Source organism: Salmo salar, chromosome 18 (assembly GCF_965601325.2).
Source record: "Salmo salar chromosome 18, fSalSal1, whole genome shotgun sequence".
NCBI classification, from domain to species: Eukaryota; Metazoa; Chordata; class Actinopteri; order Salmoniformes; family Salmonidae; genus Salmo; species Salmo salar.
The window spans coordinates 63574475-63590803 of record NC_138308.1 but is presented as its reverse complement, the minus strand read 5'-3'; the positions used below and the strand labels follow the sequence as shown (position 1 = coordinate 63590803).

At 41.8% G+C, this 16329-nt stretch overlaps 1 protein-coding gene across 3 annotated transcripts in view; it reads right to left on the bottom strand.

Annotated features, from left to right (window-relative positions):
* Nucleotides 1-16329, bottom strand: part of LOC106577456 (sodium/potassium/calcium exchanger 2) — a 184137-nt gene that overhangs the window by 52821 nt on the left and 114987 nt on the right. For 2 of the 3 annotated variants that reach the window (XM_014155447.3, XM_014155448.3), the window contains one exon: nt 990-1040. The exons of the other annotated variant lie outside the window; for it this stretch is intronic. In XM_014155447.3, the coding sequence (XP_014010922.1) occupies nt 990-1040 (51 nt within the window). The remainder of the gene's footprint in view (nt 1-989; nt 1041-16329) is intronic. 3 annotated transcript variants of the gene reach the window in all.

Sequence of the window (16329 nt, the reverse complement as noted above, 5' to 3'; positions counted from 1 at the left end):
ACCAAATTTAATCAAAGACAGCCCTTTCCCAATGATCATTATTACATTATCTCTCTGTTGCTACTCTGTTTTCTGATACTGTTATGCAATTCCTGGGTGGATGAGTCACTCCACAATACCAAAATTGGTGACGTAAATCTTATGTGCATACGCAGTTCTGCTCTCACTGTCGATTGTGGGGCTTCCGAGAGTGTGCTGACACATGGCCGATCTGTTTCTCCAAGATGACAGGACTGATGCGATGCTCAATGTTTTTTGGGGGAGTCTGTGTGTATGTTTGTGCATGTGTGTGTGTCTGTTTGCATGGAAAAGAGTCAGATACCGATATAAATCTTGCATTTCTATTGTCAATGACCTGGGTCAGAGAGTAATCACAAACCAGGACAGTGCATATCCACTCACTAGCAGACCAGTGTTGGGAAAATAACTTAGCATGATCCCTCTGCCTGCTAAATTATAGTCAAATTTAGACCCATCAGGAAAAGAGAAGATCTAAAAAGAGTAAGTGAAAAATCTCTCACAAACATTTTGAGAACTGTATGGTCGACACTGCACATATTAACTTCAGCTTCACAAATTAAAAATAGAATTTCCAGAGTAAAATAAATAAAAGAGAAAATAAAAGATCTGAGGATCCCAAGTATAGTTCCTTCATTCCTGTATGGTGTGTTCCAAGGTGACATTTAGTATAAATCAACATTAATAATAACAAATACGATCAATCAAGAAACACTAAAACATACAACAAATGTAAAATACCTCTGAGCACAAATAACAAAAATGTAAATGGCAAAAATAGAAAGTTACAAAGGGCATGGCAACAATATCTGCACTTATGTTAGTGAAATCTCTTAGAGAGGTGATCAAACCAAGAAAAAAACATACATTACAAGCACAAAATAATGAAGCATGAGGCAAAGTGACCAAAATGTAGAGAAAAATAAAACAAATGAGAAAAGTGACTCAAATAATCTATTGAAAAGGCTTACCTTCCTCGGTCATTGTGTGATAATATTTTAGTTTTCCATAAGTCCCAAGTTCTACAACGTTACAGCAAAAGACAAGGGTAAGGCAACAAAGACATAGAAAAGCAAAGGTGCATGAAGAACAAGACATTTTGAAGGTTTAGCATTACACACACAGCATAGACAAGGATAGCAAATTCTCTCTCAGACCAAGACATCACTGCATAAATGCAAAACAAAGGAGCAAGGACTTCATGACAACAAAAACAATTGAATGCTTATACCTACTTTGAATGAATAACAATTTCCTATCCAAGATACAGTTGAAGTCAGAAGTTTACATACACTTAGGTTGTAATCATTAAACTCGTTTTTTAACCACTCCACAAATGTCTTGTTAACAAACTAGTTTGGCAAGTCAGTGAGGACATCTACTTTGCATGACAAGTCATTTTTCCAACAATTGTTCATAGACATATTATTTCACTTATAATTTACTGTATCACAATTCCAGTGGGTCAGAAGTTTACATACACTAAGTTGACTGTGCCTTTAAACAGCTTGGAAAATTCCAGAAAATGATGTAATGGCTTTAGAAGCTTCTGATTGGCTAATTGACATCATTTGAATCAATTGGAGGTGTACCTGTGGATGTATTTCAAGGCCTACCTTCAAGCTCAGTGCCTCTTTGCTTGACATCATGGGAAAATCAAAAGAAATCAGCCAAGACCTCAGAAAAGTACTGTAGAGTATTGTAGAGTATTGTAGTATTGTCTGGTTCATCCTTGGGAGCAATTTCCAAATGCCTGAAGGTACCACGTTCATCTGTACAAACAATAGAATGCAAGTATAATCCCCATGGGACCACGCAGCCGTCATACCACTAAGGAAGGAGACACGTTCCGTCTCCTTGAGATGAACCTACTTTGGTGCGAAAAGTGCAAATCAATCCCAGAACAACAGCAAAGGACCTTGTGAAGATGCTGGAGGAAAGCAGTACAAAAGTATCTATATCCACCGTAAAACGAGTCCTATATTGACATAACCTGAAAGGCCGCTCAGCAAGGAAGAAGCCACTGCTCAAAAACCGCCATAAAAATGCCAGACTACGGTTTGCAACTGCACATGGGGACAAAGATTGTACTTTTTGGAGAAATGTCCTCTGGTCTGATGAAACAAAAATAGAACTGTTTGGCCATAATGACCATCGTTATGTTTGGAGGGAAAAGGGGGACGCTTACAAGCTGAAGAACACCATCCCAACTGTGAAGCAGGGGTGTGGCAGCATCATGTTGTGGGGGTGCTTTGCTGCAGCAGGGACTGCACTTCACAAAATAGATGGCATCATGAGATAGGAAAATTATGTGGATATATTGAAGCAACATCTCAAGACATCAGTCAGGAAGTTAAAGCTTGGTCGCAAATGGGTCTTCCAAATGGACAATGACCCCAAGCATACTTCCAAAGTTGTGGCAAATGGCCTAAGGACAACAAAGTCAAGGTATTGGAGTGGCCATCACAAAGCCCTGACCTCATTCCTACAGAAAATGTGTGGACAGAACTGAAAAAGCATGTGCGAGCAAGGAGGCCTGAGACAAAATTCATCCAACTTATTGTGGAAGGCTACCCAAAACGTTTGACCCAAGTTAAACAATTTAAAGGCAATGCTACCAAATACTAATTGAGTGTATATAAACTTCTGACTCACTGGGAATGTGATGAAAGAAATAAAAGCTGGAATAAATCCTCTCTACTATTATTCTGACATTTCACATTCTTAAAATAAAGTGCTGATCCTAACTGACCTAAGACAATTTTATTAGGATTAAATGTCAGGAATTGTGACAAACTACATTTAAATGTATTTGGCTAAGGTGTATGTAAACTTCTGACTTCAACTGTATATATCCAGTAGCTACATGTTGAATCTAACAGAATTGAGGGAATATACATTTTTCATTTGATGGTTATTCTGTGGTTTCAGGGATCTCAATATACACTGAGTGTACAAAACATTAAGGACACCTTCCTAATATTGAGCAGCCCCCTCCCCCGTTTTGCCCTCAGAACAGCCTCAATTCACTCCAATGCTTCCCACAGTTGTGTCAAGTTGGCTAGATGTCCTTTGGGTGGTGGATCATTCTTGATACACACAGGAAACTGTTAAGCATGAAAACCCAAGGAATGTTGCAGTTCTTGACACAAACCGGTGCGCCTGGCACCTACTACCATATCCTGTTCAAAGACACTTAAATCTTTTGTCTTGCCCATTCACCATCAGAATGGCACACATACACAATCTACAGTGGGGGGAAAAAGTATTTGATCCCATGCTGATTTTGTATGTTTGCCCACTGATAAAGAAAGGATCAGTCTATAATTCTAATGGTAGGTTTATTTGAACAGTGAGAGACAGAATAACAACAAAAATATCCAGAAAAACGCATGTCAAAAATGTTAGAAATTGATTTGAATTTTAATGAGGGAAATAAGTATTTGACCCCCTCTCAATCAGAAAGATTTCTGGCTCCCAGGTGTCTTTTATACAGGTAACGAGCTGCGATTAGGAGCACACTCTTAAAGGGAGTGCTCCTAACCGCAGCTTGTTACCTGTAAAAAAAGACACATGTCCACAGAAGCAATCAATCAATCAGATTCCAAACTCTCCACCATGGCCAAGACCAAAGAGCTCTCCAAGGATGTCAGGGACAAGATTGTAGACCTAAACAAGGCTGGAATGGGCTACAAGACCATCGCCAAGCAGCTTGGTGAGAAGGTGACAACATTTGGTGCGATTATTCGCAAATGGAAGAAACACAAAAGAACTGTCAATATCCCTCGGCCTGGGGCTCCACGGAAGATCTCACCTCGTGGGGTTGCAATGATCATGAGAACGGTGAGGAATCAGCCCAGAACTACACGGGAGGATCTTGTCAATGATCTCAAGGCAGCTGGGACCATTGTCACCAAGAAAACAATTGGTAACACACTACGCCGTGAAGGACTGAAATCCTGCAGCGCCCGCAAGGTCCCCCTGCTCAAGAATACATATATATGACGGTCTGAAGTTTGCCAATGAACATCTGAATGATTCAGAGGACAACTGGTGAAAGTGTTGTGGTTAGATTAGACCGAAATGGAGCTCTTTGGCATCAACTCAACTCGCCGTGTTTGGAGGAGGAGGAATGCTGCCTATGACCCCAAGAACACCATCTCCACCGTCAAACATTGAGGTGGAAACATTATGCTTTGGGGGTGTTTTTCTGCTAAGGGGACAGAACAACTTCACCACATCATTTGACGGGGCCATGTACTGTCAAATCTTGGGTGAGAACCTCCTTCCCTCAGCCAGGGCATTGAAAATGGGTCATGGATGGGTATTCCAGCATGACAATGACCCAAAACACACGGCCAAGGCAACAAAGGAGTAGCTCAAAAAGAAGCACATTAAGGTCCTGGAGTGGCCTAGCCAGTCTCCAGACCTTAATCCCATAGAAAATCTGTGGAGGGAGCTGAAGGTTCGAGTTGCCAAACATCAGCCTCGAAACCTTAATGACTTGGAGAAGATCTGCAAAGAGGAGTGGGACAAAATCCCTCCTGAGATGTGTGCAAACCTGGTGGCCAATTACAAGAAACGTCTGACCTCTGTGATTGCTAACAAGTGTTTTGCCACCAAGTACTAAGTCATGTTTTGCAGAGCGGTCAAATACTTATTGCCCTCATTGAAATGGAAATCATTTTATAACATTTTTGACATGCGTTATTTTTGTTGTTATTCTGTCTCTCACTGTTCATATAAACCTACCATTAAAATTAGAGACTGATAATTTCTTTGTAAGTGGGCAAACGTACAAAATCAGCAGGGGATCAAATACTTTTTTCCCCCACTGTATGTCTCAATTACCTCAAGACTTAAAAATCCTTCTTTAACCTGTCTCCTCCCCTTCATCTACACTGATTGAAATTGATTTATTAACAGGTGACATCAATAAGGGATCATAGCTTTAACCTGGATTCACCTGGTCAGTCTATGTCATGGAAAGAGCTTTTGTCCTTAATGTTTTGTACACTCAGTGTACATAGAGGCTCTAACAATGGTATAGCTAATAGCTCAGACACACCAGTAGGATTATTAAATGTTTGTGTTCACACAGCAAAGACCTCAAAATTGTCAGCCACTTAGCCTTGTTTAAATACTCCAAACCAGAAGGTGACAGTAGTGTTGTTTGGCAATGCATGTCCCTGTGTGTTGCTTTATGGTCTAGTCAATGTTAGCTAGCTAGCTGCGCTAATATTGCTATTGTTGTAGAAAGCCCTTGTTGATTCTAGTCAGATGACCACAGCTACACTGAACCAAAATATAAACGCAACATGCAACAATTTCAAAGATTGTACAGAGTCACAGATCATATAAGGAAATCAGTCAATTGAAATAAATAAATTAGGGCCTAATCTATAGATTTTACATGACTGGGAATACAGATATGCGTCTGATGGTCACAGATACCAGGAGTACATATTTTTCCATAATTTACCTAAGGATGAAAAACATTTACAATCCGATACGCCAGTCCTTACCTGCCGATAAGGGGGGGGGGGGGGGGGGGGGTCGGTTGTTCTCATGGATTGAACAGTTTATGTAAATGAGTGTTATAGACAAGACCTTTTACAAGAGACTCAGAAGTGACCCCACTTCCCAATTTCAGAACACTATCTATTATTCACTGTCCTTGATGGGTATTTAAGTTCTGGTCAAATCACCAAAAAAGAACAACTTTTTGGCTATTCAACACCCTAAAATTTCCACTTTCTATACTTTGCCGAAATTACACAAGAATGTTACAAAACCTCCAGGGCGTCCTATTGTAGCGGCTGCACTCAACTGCAATGGCTGCACTCAATACAATGGCACTTACAAATGTAGATCCTTCAAAACATCCCCAAACAGGAAAACAGATCCCAATCAAAGGTGTTATCACATGCTCCACTAAGGCAGTTATTTATCTTATAACTTGTCCTTGTGGTAAAAATAATGTGGGTAAAACAAATCGCAAATTAAAAGTACAAATCTCAGAGCATCGTGGCCCACTTTTTGGAAGCTAGTTTAAACAAGACGCTGCCTGGATCTTTAATTTAAAGACCCTTGCTCCCTTCAGGCTCAACGTAGACTTTGATCTGAAGCCATTCTTGTGAATATTGTGTTTTTGCTATTCATTGTAAATGTTTGTCAGCCTATGTAGCCACATTGTATCTATGATCGTATGCTATCCATTCATGTTTTTGTATGTTCTGTTTATATCTGAGAATTAACCAATGATATCAGGCTACACCTGGCCATGATTACAGACACCTGTGTGTGTCCTTTGACACCATATAACTAGTGACCCACAGTGTTTGTCATTATACCCTGATGAAGACAGCTTGTCTGTTGAAATGTTGGTTATTAGGTCATTACATTATTGCATCTGAGTTCCTTGAGTGTGTGGCTCTCCTTTTCTTTTTTTGTATATTAAACACAGAAAAATCACATTTTTGACTGCACTGTGCCTTTAATGAAATCCCTCTTATGTTTGTTTGCAACAGGACATAAGAACTTGTTGTTATTTTTGTCCTTGTGGCATGACCTCTTTACTGTATTTTATTTTTTTCGTAATGAAAATGCAGTGTCCTGGAGCAAAAGGCTTTTAACATTGATTCTTTCAACAGAAATTGTTAGATGAACGATTTGGGTCTTGACTAAATTATGTAAGCCCCCCCAACTCGGAGCATCGTAGCACCATTAGGTGTAAAAACTCGTCTACGATGCTCCGAGTTGGGGGGGAGGGCTTACATAATTTAGTCAAGGCCCAATCATTCATCTAACAATTTTTGTGTGGGGTAGTAAAGGCATCTGAGCACTGAGTGGTTGTAGCAGCAAACCTCTTAGGTTTCCTAAAAAAAAAGGAGGCATGGGGTGAATACTGAACAGGGCTGGGGTGGGCGGGGGGCACATATTGAGCTGCGTGATCAATTATGAATGGATAGCATACGATCATAGATACAATGTGGCTACATTCTGGGTCATAAGACTGTATGGGGGCGACGACAACCAGGTGCCATGACCAGACACACACGCAAGACCAGGGGTAGTTCGGACACCAGAGTGTCACCAGAATACTATACCACACTTGACATGGGATTTACATATAACATGATACATGAAAGTTGCATTACTATTGATCTTTCTGATAAACTCAGCAAAAAGAGAAACGTCCCTTATTCAGAACCCTGCCTTTCAAAGATAATTCGTAAAAATCCAAATAACTTCACAGATCTTCATTGTAAAGGGTTTAAACACTGTATCCCATGCTTGTTCAATGAAACATAAACAATTAATGAACACGCATCTGTGGAATGGTCATTAAGAAACTAACAGCTTACAGACGGTAGGCAATTAAGGTCACAGTTATGAAAACTTAGGACACCAAAGAGGCCTTTCTACTGACTCTGAAAAACACCAAAAGAAAGATGATCAGGATCCCTGCTCATCTGCGTGAACGTGCCTTAGGTATGTTGCAAGGAGGCTGGAGGACTGCAGATGTGGTCAGGGCAAAAAATTGCAATGTCCATACTGTGAGACGCCTAAGACAGCGCTACAGGGAGATAGGACGGAGGGCTGATTGTCCTCGCAGTGGCAGACCACGTGTAACAACACCTGCACAGGATCTGTACATCCGAACATCACACCTGCGGGACAGGTACAGGATGGCAACAACAATTGCCCGAGTTACACCCTGAATGCACAATCCCTCCATCAGTGCTCAGACTGTCCGCAATAGGCTGAGAGAGGCTTGACTGAGGTTTTGTAGGCCTGTAGTAAGGCAGGTCCTCACCAGACATCACTGGCAACAATGTCGCTTATGGGCACAAACCCACCATCGCTGGACCAGACAGGACTGGCAAAAAGTGCTCTTCTCTGACGAGTTGCGGTTTTGTCTCACCAGGGGTGATGGTCGGATTCGCGTTTATCGTCAAAGGAATGAACGTTACACCGAGGCCTGTACTCGGGATCGATTTGGAGGTGGAGGGTTCGTCATGGTCTGGGGCGGTGTGTCACAGCATCATCGGACTGACCTTGTTATTGCAGGCAATTTCAACGCTGTGAGTTACAGGGAAGACATCTTCCTCCCTCATGTGGTACCCTTCCTGCATGCTCATCCTGACATGACCCTCCAGCATGACAATGCCACCAGCCATATTGCTCATTCTGTGTGTGATTTCCTGCAAGACAGGAATGTCAGTGTTCTGCCATGGCCAGCGAAGAGCCCGGATCTCAATCCCATTGAGCACATCTGCGACCTGTTGGATCGGAGGGTGAGGGCTAGGGCCATTCCCCCCCAGAAATGTCCGGGAACTTGCAGGTGCCTTGGTGGAGATGCACTGCAGTACTTAATGCAGCTGGTGGCCACACCAGATACTGACTGTTACATTTGATTTTGACCCTCTCTTTGTTCAGGGACACATTATTCAATTTCTGCTAGTCACATGTCTGTGGAACTTGTTCAGTGTATGTCTCAGTTGTTGAATCTTGTTATGTGCATACAAATATTTACACGTTAAGTTTGCTGAAAATAAACGCAGTTGACAATGAGAGGACTTTTCTTTTTTTTGCTGAGTTTAGAATATATTATTTATAGAACAAAGAATCATATAGTGATCTAGTATTGATTGTTTGTAAATATCTATTTTAATTTTTTTATTTAACTGTTGTTTAACTAGGCAAGTCAGTTAAGAAAAAATATTATTTACAATGACGGCATGGGAACAGTAGATTAACTGCCTTGTTCAGGGACAGAACGACAGATTTTTACCTTGTCAGCTCGGGGTTTCGATCTAGCAACCTTTAAATGGCATATCTAATCTACCAGATAAGCCACTCTTTGTTGAAAAATTTATCATTTTTGATTTCATGAGCAATATTTACTGTAAGCCACACTTCATTAAACTGTGTGACAAGAGGTACTTTTGGTGAGTGTGTGTGTTGGCAGGTGAACCATTCATGGTAATTGTCTGTTCAGCAATGGTCAATGCCATACAGAAATGGTCATTACAGACAAGATAACAGCAACAACATGTCCACACCACAATGCAGAAATTATCTAGTCTCCCTTTATTATATATGGGGTATACAAAATATCCAATGAGGAGTCTGTAATAATAATAATAATAATAATAAATTAATAATAATAATAATTAGTAGATTTCCTGAAGAAAATGTGTGTGCTTGCTAGCTTTCATAAAGTATTAATGGTTGTGAAATAAGTTATAGTAGTGGAAGTGACTGCAGTTGTAATGGAGTGACTAGTTATAGTTGAAAAAGTAGGTTGAAAATGGCACCAACAGAGAGGGCTACCGTGCTTCCAGCTCTTAGGAAACTTTGCAGTATTTTGTTGTTTTATGTATTATTTCTTACATTTTGAGCCCAGAAAATATTTTGTGTTATTACATACAGCCGGAAAAAACTATTGGTAACTCACCAGCACTACCAGCACTACGACCAGGAATACGATTTTCTCAAATCGGATCCTTTGTTTGCACCCCCCAGGGCAATTGATCTAATTCCAGAGGCCGACCCAAAACACCGCCAGCAGAGGAGAGGTACATTTGAGTATATTACTTGCTAATGTTCAGTCTCTGGATAGTAAAGTTAACGTAATCAGGGCGAGGATTTCTTTCCCCAGACACATCAGGGATTATAAGATACTCCTTTTCCCGGAAGCATGGCACTCTCAACCGTCCAGCCAGTTGGGTTCTCAGTTAATCACGCAGACAGGAATAAATATCTCTCCGGGAAGAAGAAGGGTGGGGGTGTATGTTTAATAATTAACGACTCATGGTGTGATTGTGATAACATATAGGAACTCAAGTCCTTTTGTTCACCCGATCTACAATACCTCACAATCAAATGCTGACCATATTATCTCCCAAGAGAATTCTCTTCGGTTATAGTCACAGCCGTGTATATCCCCCCTCAAGCCGATACCACGACAGCCCTCATAGAACTTCACTGGACTTTATGCAAACTGGAAACCACATATCCTGAGGCCGCATTTATTGTAGCTGGTAGATTTTAACAAAGCATATTTAAGAAAAAGGGTGCCGAAGTTCTATCAAAACATTGACTGTAGTACTTGCGCTGCTAAAATCACTCGACCACTGCTACTCCAACTTCCGGGATGCCTACAAGGCCCTCCCCCGCCCTCCTTTCAGCAAATCTGACAATTCCTCCATTTTGCTCCTCCCTTCCTATAGGCAGAAACTCAAACAGGATGTACCCGTGCTAAGGACTATTCAACGCTGGTCTGACCAATCGGAATTCACGCTTCAAGATAGATTTGATCACGCGGACTGGGATATGTTCCGCGTAGCCTCCGATAATAACATTGACACAATATACTGATACGGTGAATGAGTTTAACAGGAAGTGTACAGGAGATGTTGCACCCACTGTGACTATTAAAACCTACCCTAACCAGAAACTGTGGATAGATGGCAGCATTCGCGCAAAACTGAAAGTGCAAACCACTGCATTTAACCATGGCAAGGTGACTGGGAATATGGCAGAATACAAACAGTGTAGTTATGCCCTCCGCAAGGCAATCAAACAGGCAAAACGTTAGTATAGAGACAAAGTGGAGTCGCAATTCAAAGGCTAAGACACACGACATAAATGTATTTATTTTACCTTTATTTAACTAGGAAAGTCAGTTAAGAACAAAGTCTTATTTACAATGACAGCCTAGTAACAGTGGGTAACTGCCTTGTTCAGGAGCAGAACAACAGATTTTTACCTTGTCAGCTCTGGGATTTGATCTAGCAACCTTTCGGTTGCTGGCCCAACACTCGGCAACCTGTCACCCGAGCTGTGGCAGGGTCTACAGACAATCACGGACTACAAAAGGAAAACCAGCCACGTCGCAGACACCGACGGCTTGCTTCCAGACAACCTAAACACCTTCTTTGCCCGCTTTGAGGATAACACAGTGCCACCAACGCGTCCCGCTACCAAGGACTGTGGGCACTCCTTCTCCGTGGCCAACGTGAGTAAGACATTTAAGCGTGTTAACCCTTGCAAGTTGCAGGCCCAGACCGCATTCCTAGCCGCATCCTCAGAGCATGCGCAGACCAGCTGGCTGGTGTGTTGATGGACATATTCAATCACCCTATCCCAGTCTTCTGTCACCACATGCTTCAAGATGGCCACCATTGTTGCTGTACCCAAGAAAGCAAAGATAGCTGAACTAAATGACAATCGCCCTGTAGCACTCACTTTGTCATCATGAAAGTGCTTTGAGAGACTAGTCAAGGACAATATCACCTCTACCTTACCTGTCACCCTAGACCCACTTCAATTTGCTTACTGCCCCAATAGATCCACAGACGATGCAATCTCCATCGCACCGCACACTGCCATATCCCATCTGGACAAGAGGAATACCTGTCAGAATGTTGTTCATTGACAATAACTCGGCATTCAACACATTAGCACCCTCCAAGCTCATCATTAAGCTCGAGACACTGGGTCTGAACACTGCCCTGTGCAACTGGGTCCTGGACTTCCTGATGGGCCGCCCCCAGGTGGTGAAGGTAGAAAACAACACCTCCACTTTGCTGATCCTCAAGACTGGGGCCCCACAAAGGTGCGTGCTCAGCCCCCTCCTGTACTCCCTGTTCACCCAAGACTGTGTGGCCAGTCTCGCATCCAGCTCAATCATCAAGTTTGCAGATGTAGGCTTGATTACCAACAACGATGAGACAGCCTACAGGGAGGAGGTGAGGGCTCTGGGAGTGTGGTGCCAGGAAAATAACCTCTCACTCAATGTCAACAAAACAAAGGAGATGAATGTGGACTTCAGGAAACAGCAGAGGAAGCACCCCCCTATCCACATTGACGGGACCGCAGTGGAGAAGGTGGAAAGCTTCAAGTTCGTCGGCGTACACATCACTGACAAACTCAAATGGTCCACCCACACAGACAGTGTGGTGAAGAATGCGCAACAGTGCCTCTTCAACCTCAGGAGGCTGAAGAAATTTGGTTTGGCACCTAAAACCCCCACAAACGTTTACAGATGCACAATTGAGAGCATCCTGTTGGGCTGTATCACCGCCTGGTACGGCAACTGCACCGCCCAAAAATGCAGGTTTCTCCAGAGGGTGGTGCGGTCTGCTCAACACATCACCGGGGGCAAACTATCTGCCCTCCAGGATACCTACAACACCCGATGTCACAGGAAGGCCAAGAAGATCATCAAGGACAACAACCACCCGAGCAACTGCCTATTCACCCCACTATTATCCAGAAGATGAGGTCAGTGCAGGTGCATCAAAGCTGGGACCGAGAGACTGAAGAACAGCTTCTATCTCAAGGCCATCAGACTGTTTAATAGCCATCAGTAGCATATTAGAGGCTGCTGCCTATATGCATAGACTTGAAATCACTTTAATAAATGGAACACTAGTCACTTTAATAATGTTTACATATTTTGCATTACTCATCTCGTATGTATATACTGTATTCTATTCTACTGTATCTTAGTCAATGCCACTCTAACATTGCTCGTCCATATATTTATATATTCTTAATTCCTTAGATTTGTGTGCATATGTTGTGAAATTGTTAGATATTACTTGTTAGATATTACTACACTGTCGGAGCTAGAAACACAAGCATTTTGCTACACCCGCAATAATATCTGCTAAACGTGTGTATGAGACCAATAAAATGTGATTTGATTTAGATGGGAGAATTCATTGATTGATTGATAGAATATGATAGTGTCACATCCTGACCAGTAAAAGAGGTTGTTTGTTATTGTAGTTTGGTCAGGGCGTGGCAGGGGGTGTTTGTTTAGTGTTTCGGGGTTTGTTGGGCTATGTTCTTTGTTAGTCTATTTCTATGTTAGTTCTAGTATGTCTATTTCTATGTGGTGTTTATTGGGTTGACCTTCAATTGGAAGCAGCTGCTCCTCGTTGCTTCTAATTGAAGGTCCTATCTAAGAGGGGTGTTTTATTCTATGGGATTTGTGGGTAGTTGTTTCCTGTTTAGTGTTTGTTGCACCTAACAGGACTGTTTCTTGTCGATGTTTGTTAAGTGTTTATGGTTTCCTTCATTAAAGAAGATGAGTATTCACATTCCCGCTGCGTTTTGGTCCAATTCATACGACGCCCGTGACAGATAGCCTGAACATGTTAATGTAGTTTAGGTGTCTAGTTTGAATGGTTCAAAAGTTATGCTATGCTAATGTCGGCTAATGAATATAGTTATAGTTTATAAGGGTTTTAAAGAATTTGAAGTTATGATAGTTGGTGTTGTAGCTTAAATTGCGATGGAAAGATTGATTGATTGGATAGCTTGAACATGTGAATGTTGGTTTGGTGACTCTAGCTTGAACAGTTCAAGAGTTACTGTTGGTTATATGTTTTATGCTAAAGTATGCAAATATAAACTGAACAAAAATATTAACTGAGCTGATATAAAAGATTCCAGAAATGTTCCATATCCACAAGAAGCTTATTTCTCAAATTGTTGGCATTCCTGTTAGTGAGCATTTCTCCTTTGCCAACATAATCCATCTACCTGACAGGTGTGGCATATACATTTTTTTTATTTAACTAGGCAAGTCAGTTAAGAACAAATTATTATTTACAATGACGGCCTACCCCGGGTGACACTGGGCCAATTGTGCACTGCCCTATGGAACTCCCAATCATGGCTGGTTGTGATACAGCCTGGAACTGAACCAGGGTCTGTAGTGACATTTCTAGCACTGAGATGCAGTGTCTTAGATCGCTACTCCACTCGAGAGCCCCATGAAGCTAATTGAACAACATGAGCCTTACACAGGTGCACCTTGTTTTGGGACAATAAAAGGCCACTCTAAAATGTGCAGTTTTGTCATACAACACAATGCCACAGATGTCTCAAGTTTTGAGGTAACGTGCAATTGGCATGCTGACTGCAGGAATATCCACCAGAGCTGTTGCCAGAGAATTGAATGTTAATTTCTCCACCATAAGCATTGTTTTAGAGAATTTGGCAGTACGTCCAACCAGCCTCACAACCGCAGACCATGTGTAACCATGCCAGCCCAGGACCTCCACATCAGGCTTCTTCACCTGTGGGATTGTCTGAGACCAGCCACCCGGACAGCTGATGAAACTGTGGGTTTACACAACCGAAGAAATTCTGCACAGAAACTGTCTTAGGGAAGCTCATCTGCCTTCTCGTCGTCCTCACCAGGGTCTTGACCTGACCACAGTTCGGCGTCGTAACTGACTTCAGTGGGCAAATGCTCACCTTCAATGGCCACTGGCACGCTGGAGAAGTGTACTCTTCATGGATGAATCCCTGTTTCAACTGTACCAGGCAGATGGCAGACAGCGTGTAAGGAGTCGTGTGGGTGAGCGGTTTGCTGATGTCAACGTTGTGAACAGAGTGCACCATTGGGTTGGTGGGGTTATATTATGGGAAGGCATAAGCTATGGACAACAAACACAATTACATTTTATCGATGGCAATTTGAATGCACAAAGATACTATGACGAGATCCTGAGGCCCATTGTCATGCCATTCATCCGCCGCCATCACCTCATGTTTTAATCAGCATGATAAGGCACAGCACGAAAATGGCCCAGTTCTTCCATCCTCACCAGACATGTCACGCATTGAGCATGTTTGGGATGCTCTGGATCGATGTGTACGACAGCGTGTTTCAGTTCCCGCCAATATCCAGCAACTTCGCACAGCCATTGAAGAGGAGTGGGACAACGTTCCACAGGCCACAATCAACAGCCTGATCAACTCTATGCGAAGGAGACGTGCCACGCTGCACGAGGCAAATGGTGGTCCACTGTGGCTCAGTTGGTAGAGCATGGCGCCAGGGTTGTGGGTTTGATTCCCACGGGGGACCAATACAAAATTGTATGCATTCACTACTGTAACTTGCTCTGGATAAGAACATCTCCTAAATTACTCAAATGTAGATACTGACTGGTTTTCTGATCCATGCCCCAACCTTTTTTTAAGGTATCTGTGACCAACAGATTATGGGCCCAATGAATTTATTTCACTTGACTGATTTTCTTAAATGAACTGTAACTCAGTAAAATCTTTGAAATTATTGCATGTTAAGTTTATATTTTTGTTTAGTGTAGTTATAAAGTTTGAAGTAAGAATAGCCTGAACATTTTAAAGTTGGTCTTGTAGCTTAATTGGACAAGGAGCAGGACTATTTTGAATAGCTATTACTGTCTTCCTATAGTTCTCATTCAAACACATTATTTCATGCAAAATTCAAATCGTTATAGTAGGAAAATAACTAATAGTCTCATAAATCTGAATGCAAGCCACCTACGTTGGAGCAGTGGCAAATGCAAATACTTCCCATTCAAGCCTATGGCGCTTTTATGAACATTTAATATGGTTATAATTCAAAAAGTATACATAGTATCAAAAAACCTTTGAAAAGGAATCAAAGTTGGGTCAGTCTGAACATCTCAACGCTGGTTTGTTGTTTATAGCTTAAATGGTGTAATTTTCCCCATGTAAGTCTATGACCCATTTACTGTCATTGAAATATGTTGGGAATGTATTAAATATTGTTGTAGTACTAAAAGTATAAATGTAATAAATATTTCCTCAAGCAATCCAAGTTGGGGCCATCGGCACATTTAAAAGTTGGTTTCATGTTTACAAATCATAATAACTTAAATAATTTAAGCGCTAGAGTGGGCAGAATAAATTGTATGTGTGCAAGCACATTCATTGTACATTGAATTTATAATGCACATTTCATTGAAAAACTATCTCAAAGTGCTACAGTGAGTAAGTACATAGCCCTGTCACATTATGATCCCTATCATCAGGGGCGGACCATCACTGAAGGCAGGGCTTGTACCGCATACCTAGTCAAACGTCAACTTGGCTTTTGTCCCTCCAAGACAAAGCACCAAATTGTATTGTATTAGTTAATTTATTTTGTCTACTATCATCTATGAATTTGTGACTAACACAAGTTGTTGATTTCTAGAGATGCTAAACCTAACTGCTTCCGGATCCTATCACAGCATGCAGTTCTCTCTTAGAAAAAAGGGATCCAAAAGGGTTCTTTGGCTGTCCCCATAGGATAACCATTTTTGGTTCCAGATAGAACCCTTATGGGTTCCAGGTAAAACTTTTTTCTGGGGAAAAGGCTCTACATGGAGCTCCTGAGTGGCGCAGCAGTCTAAGACACTGCATCTCAGTGCTAGAGCCATCACTACAGACACCCTGGTTTGAATCAAGGCTATACCACAACCGGCCATGATTGGGAGTCCCATAGGGCGG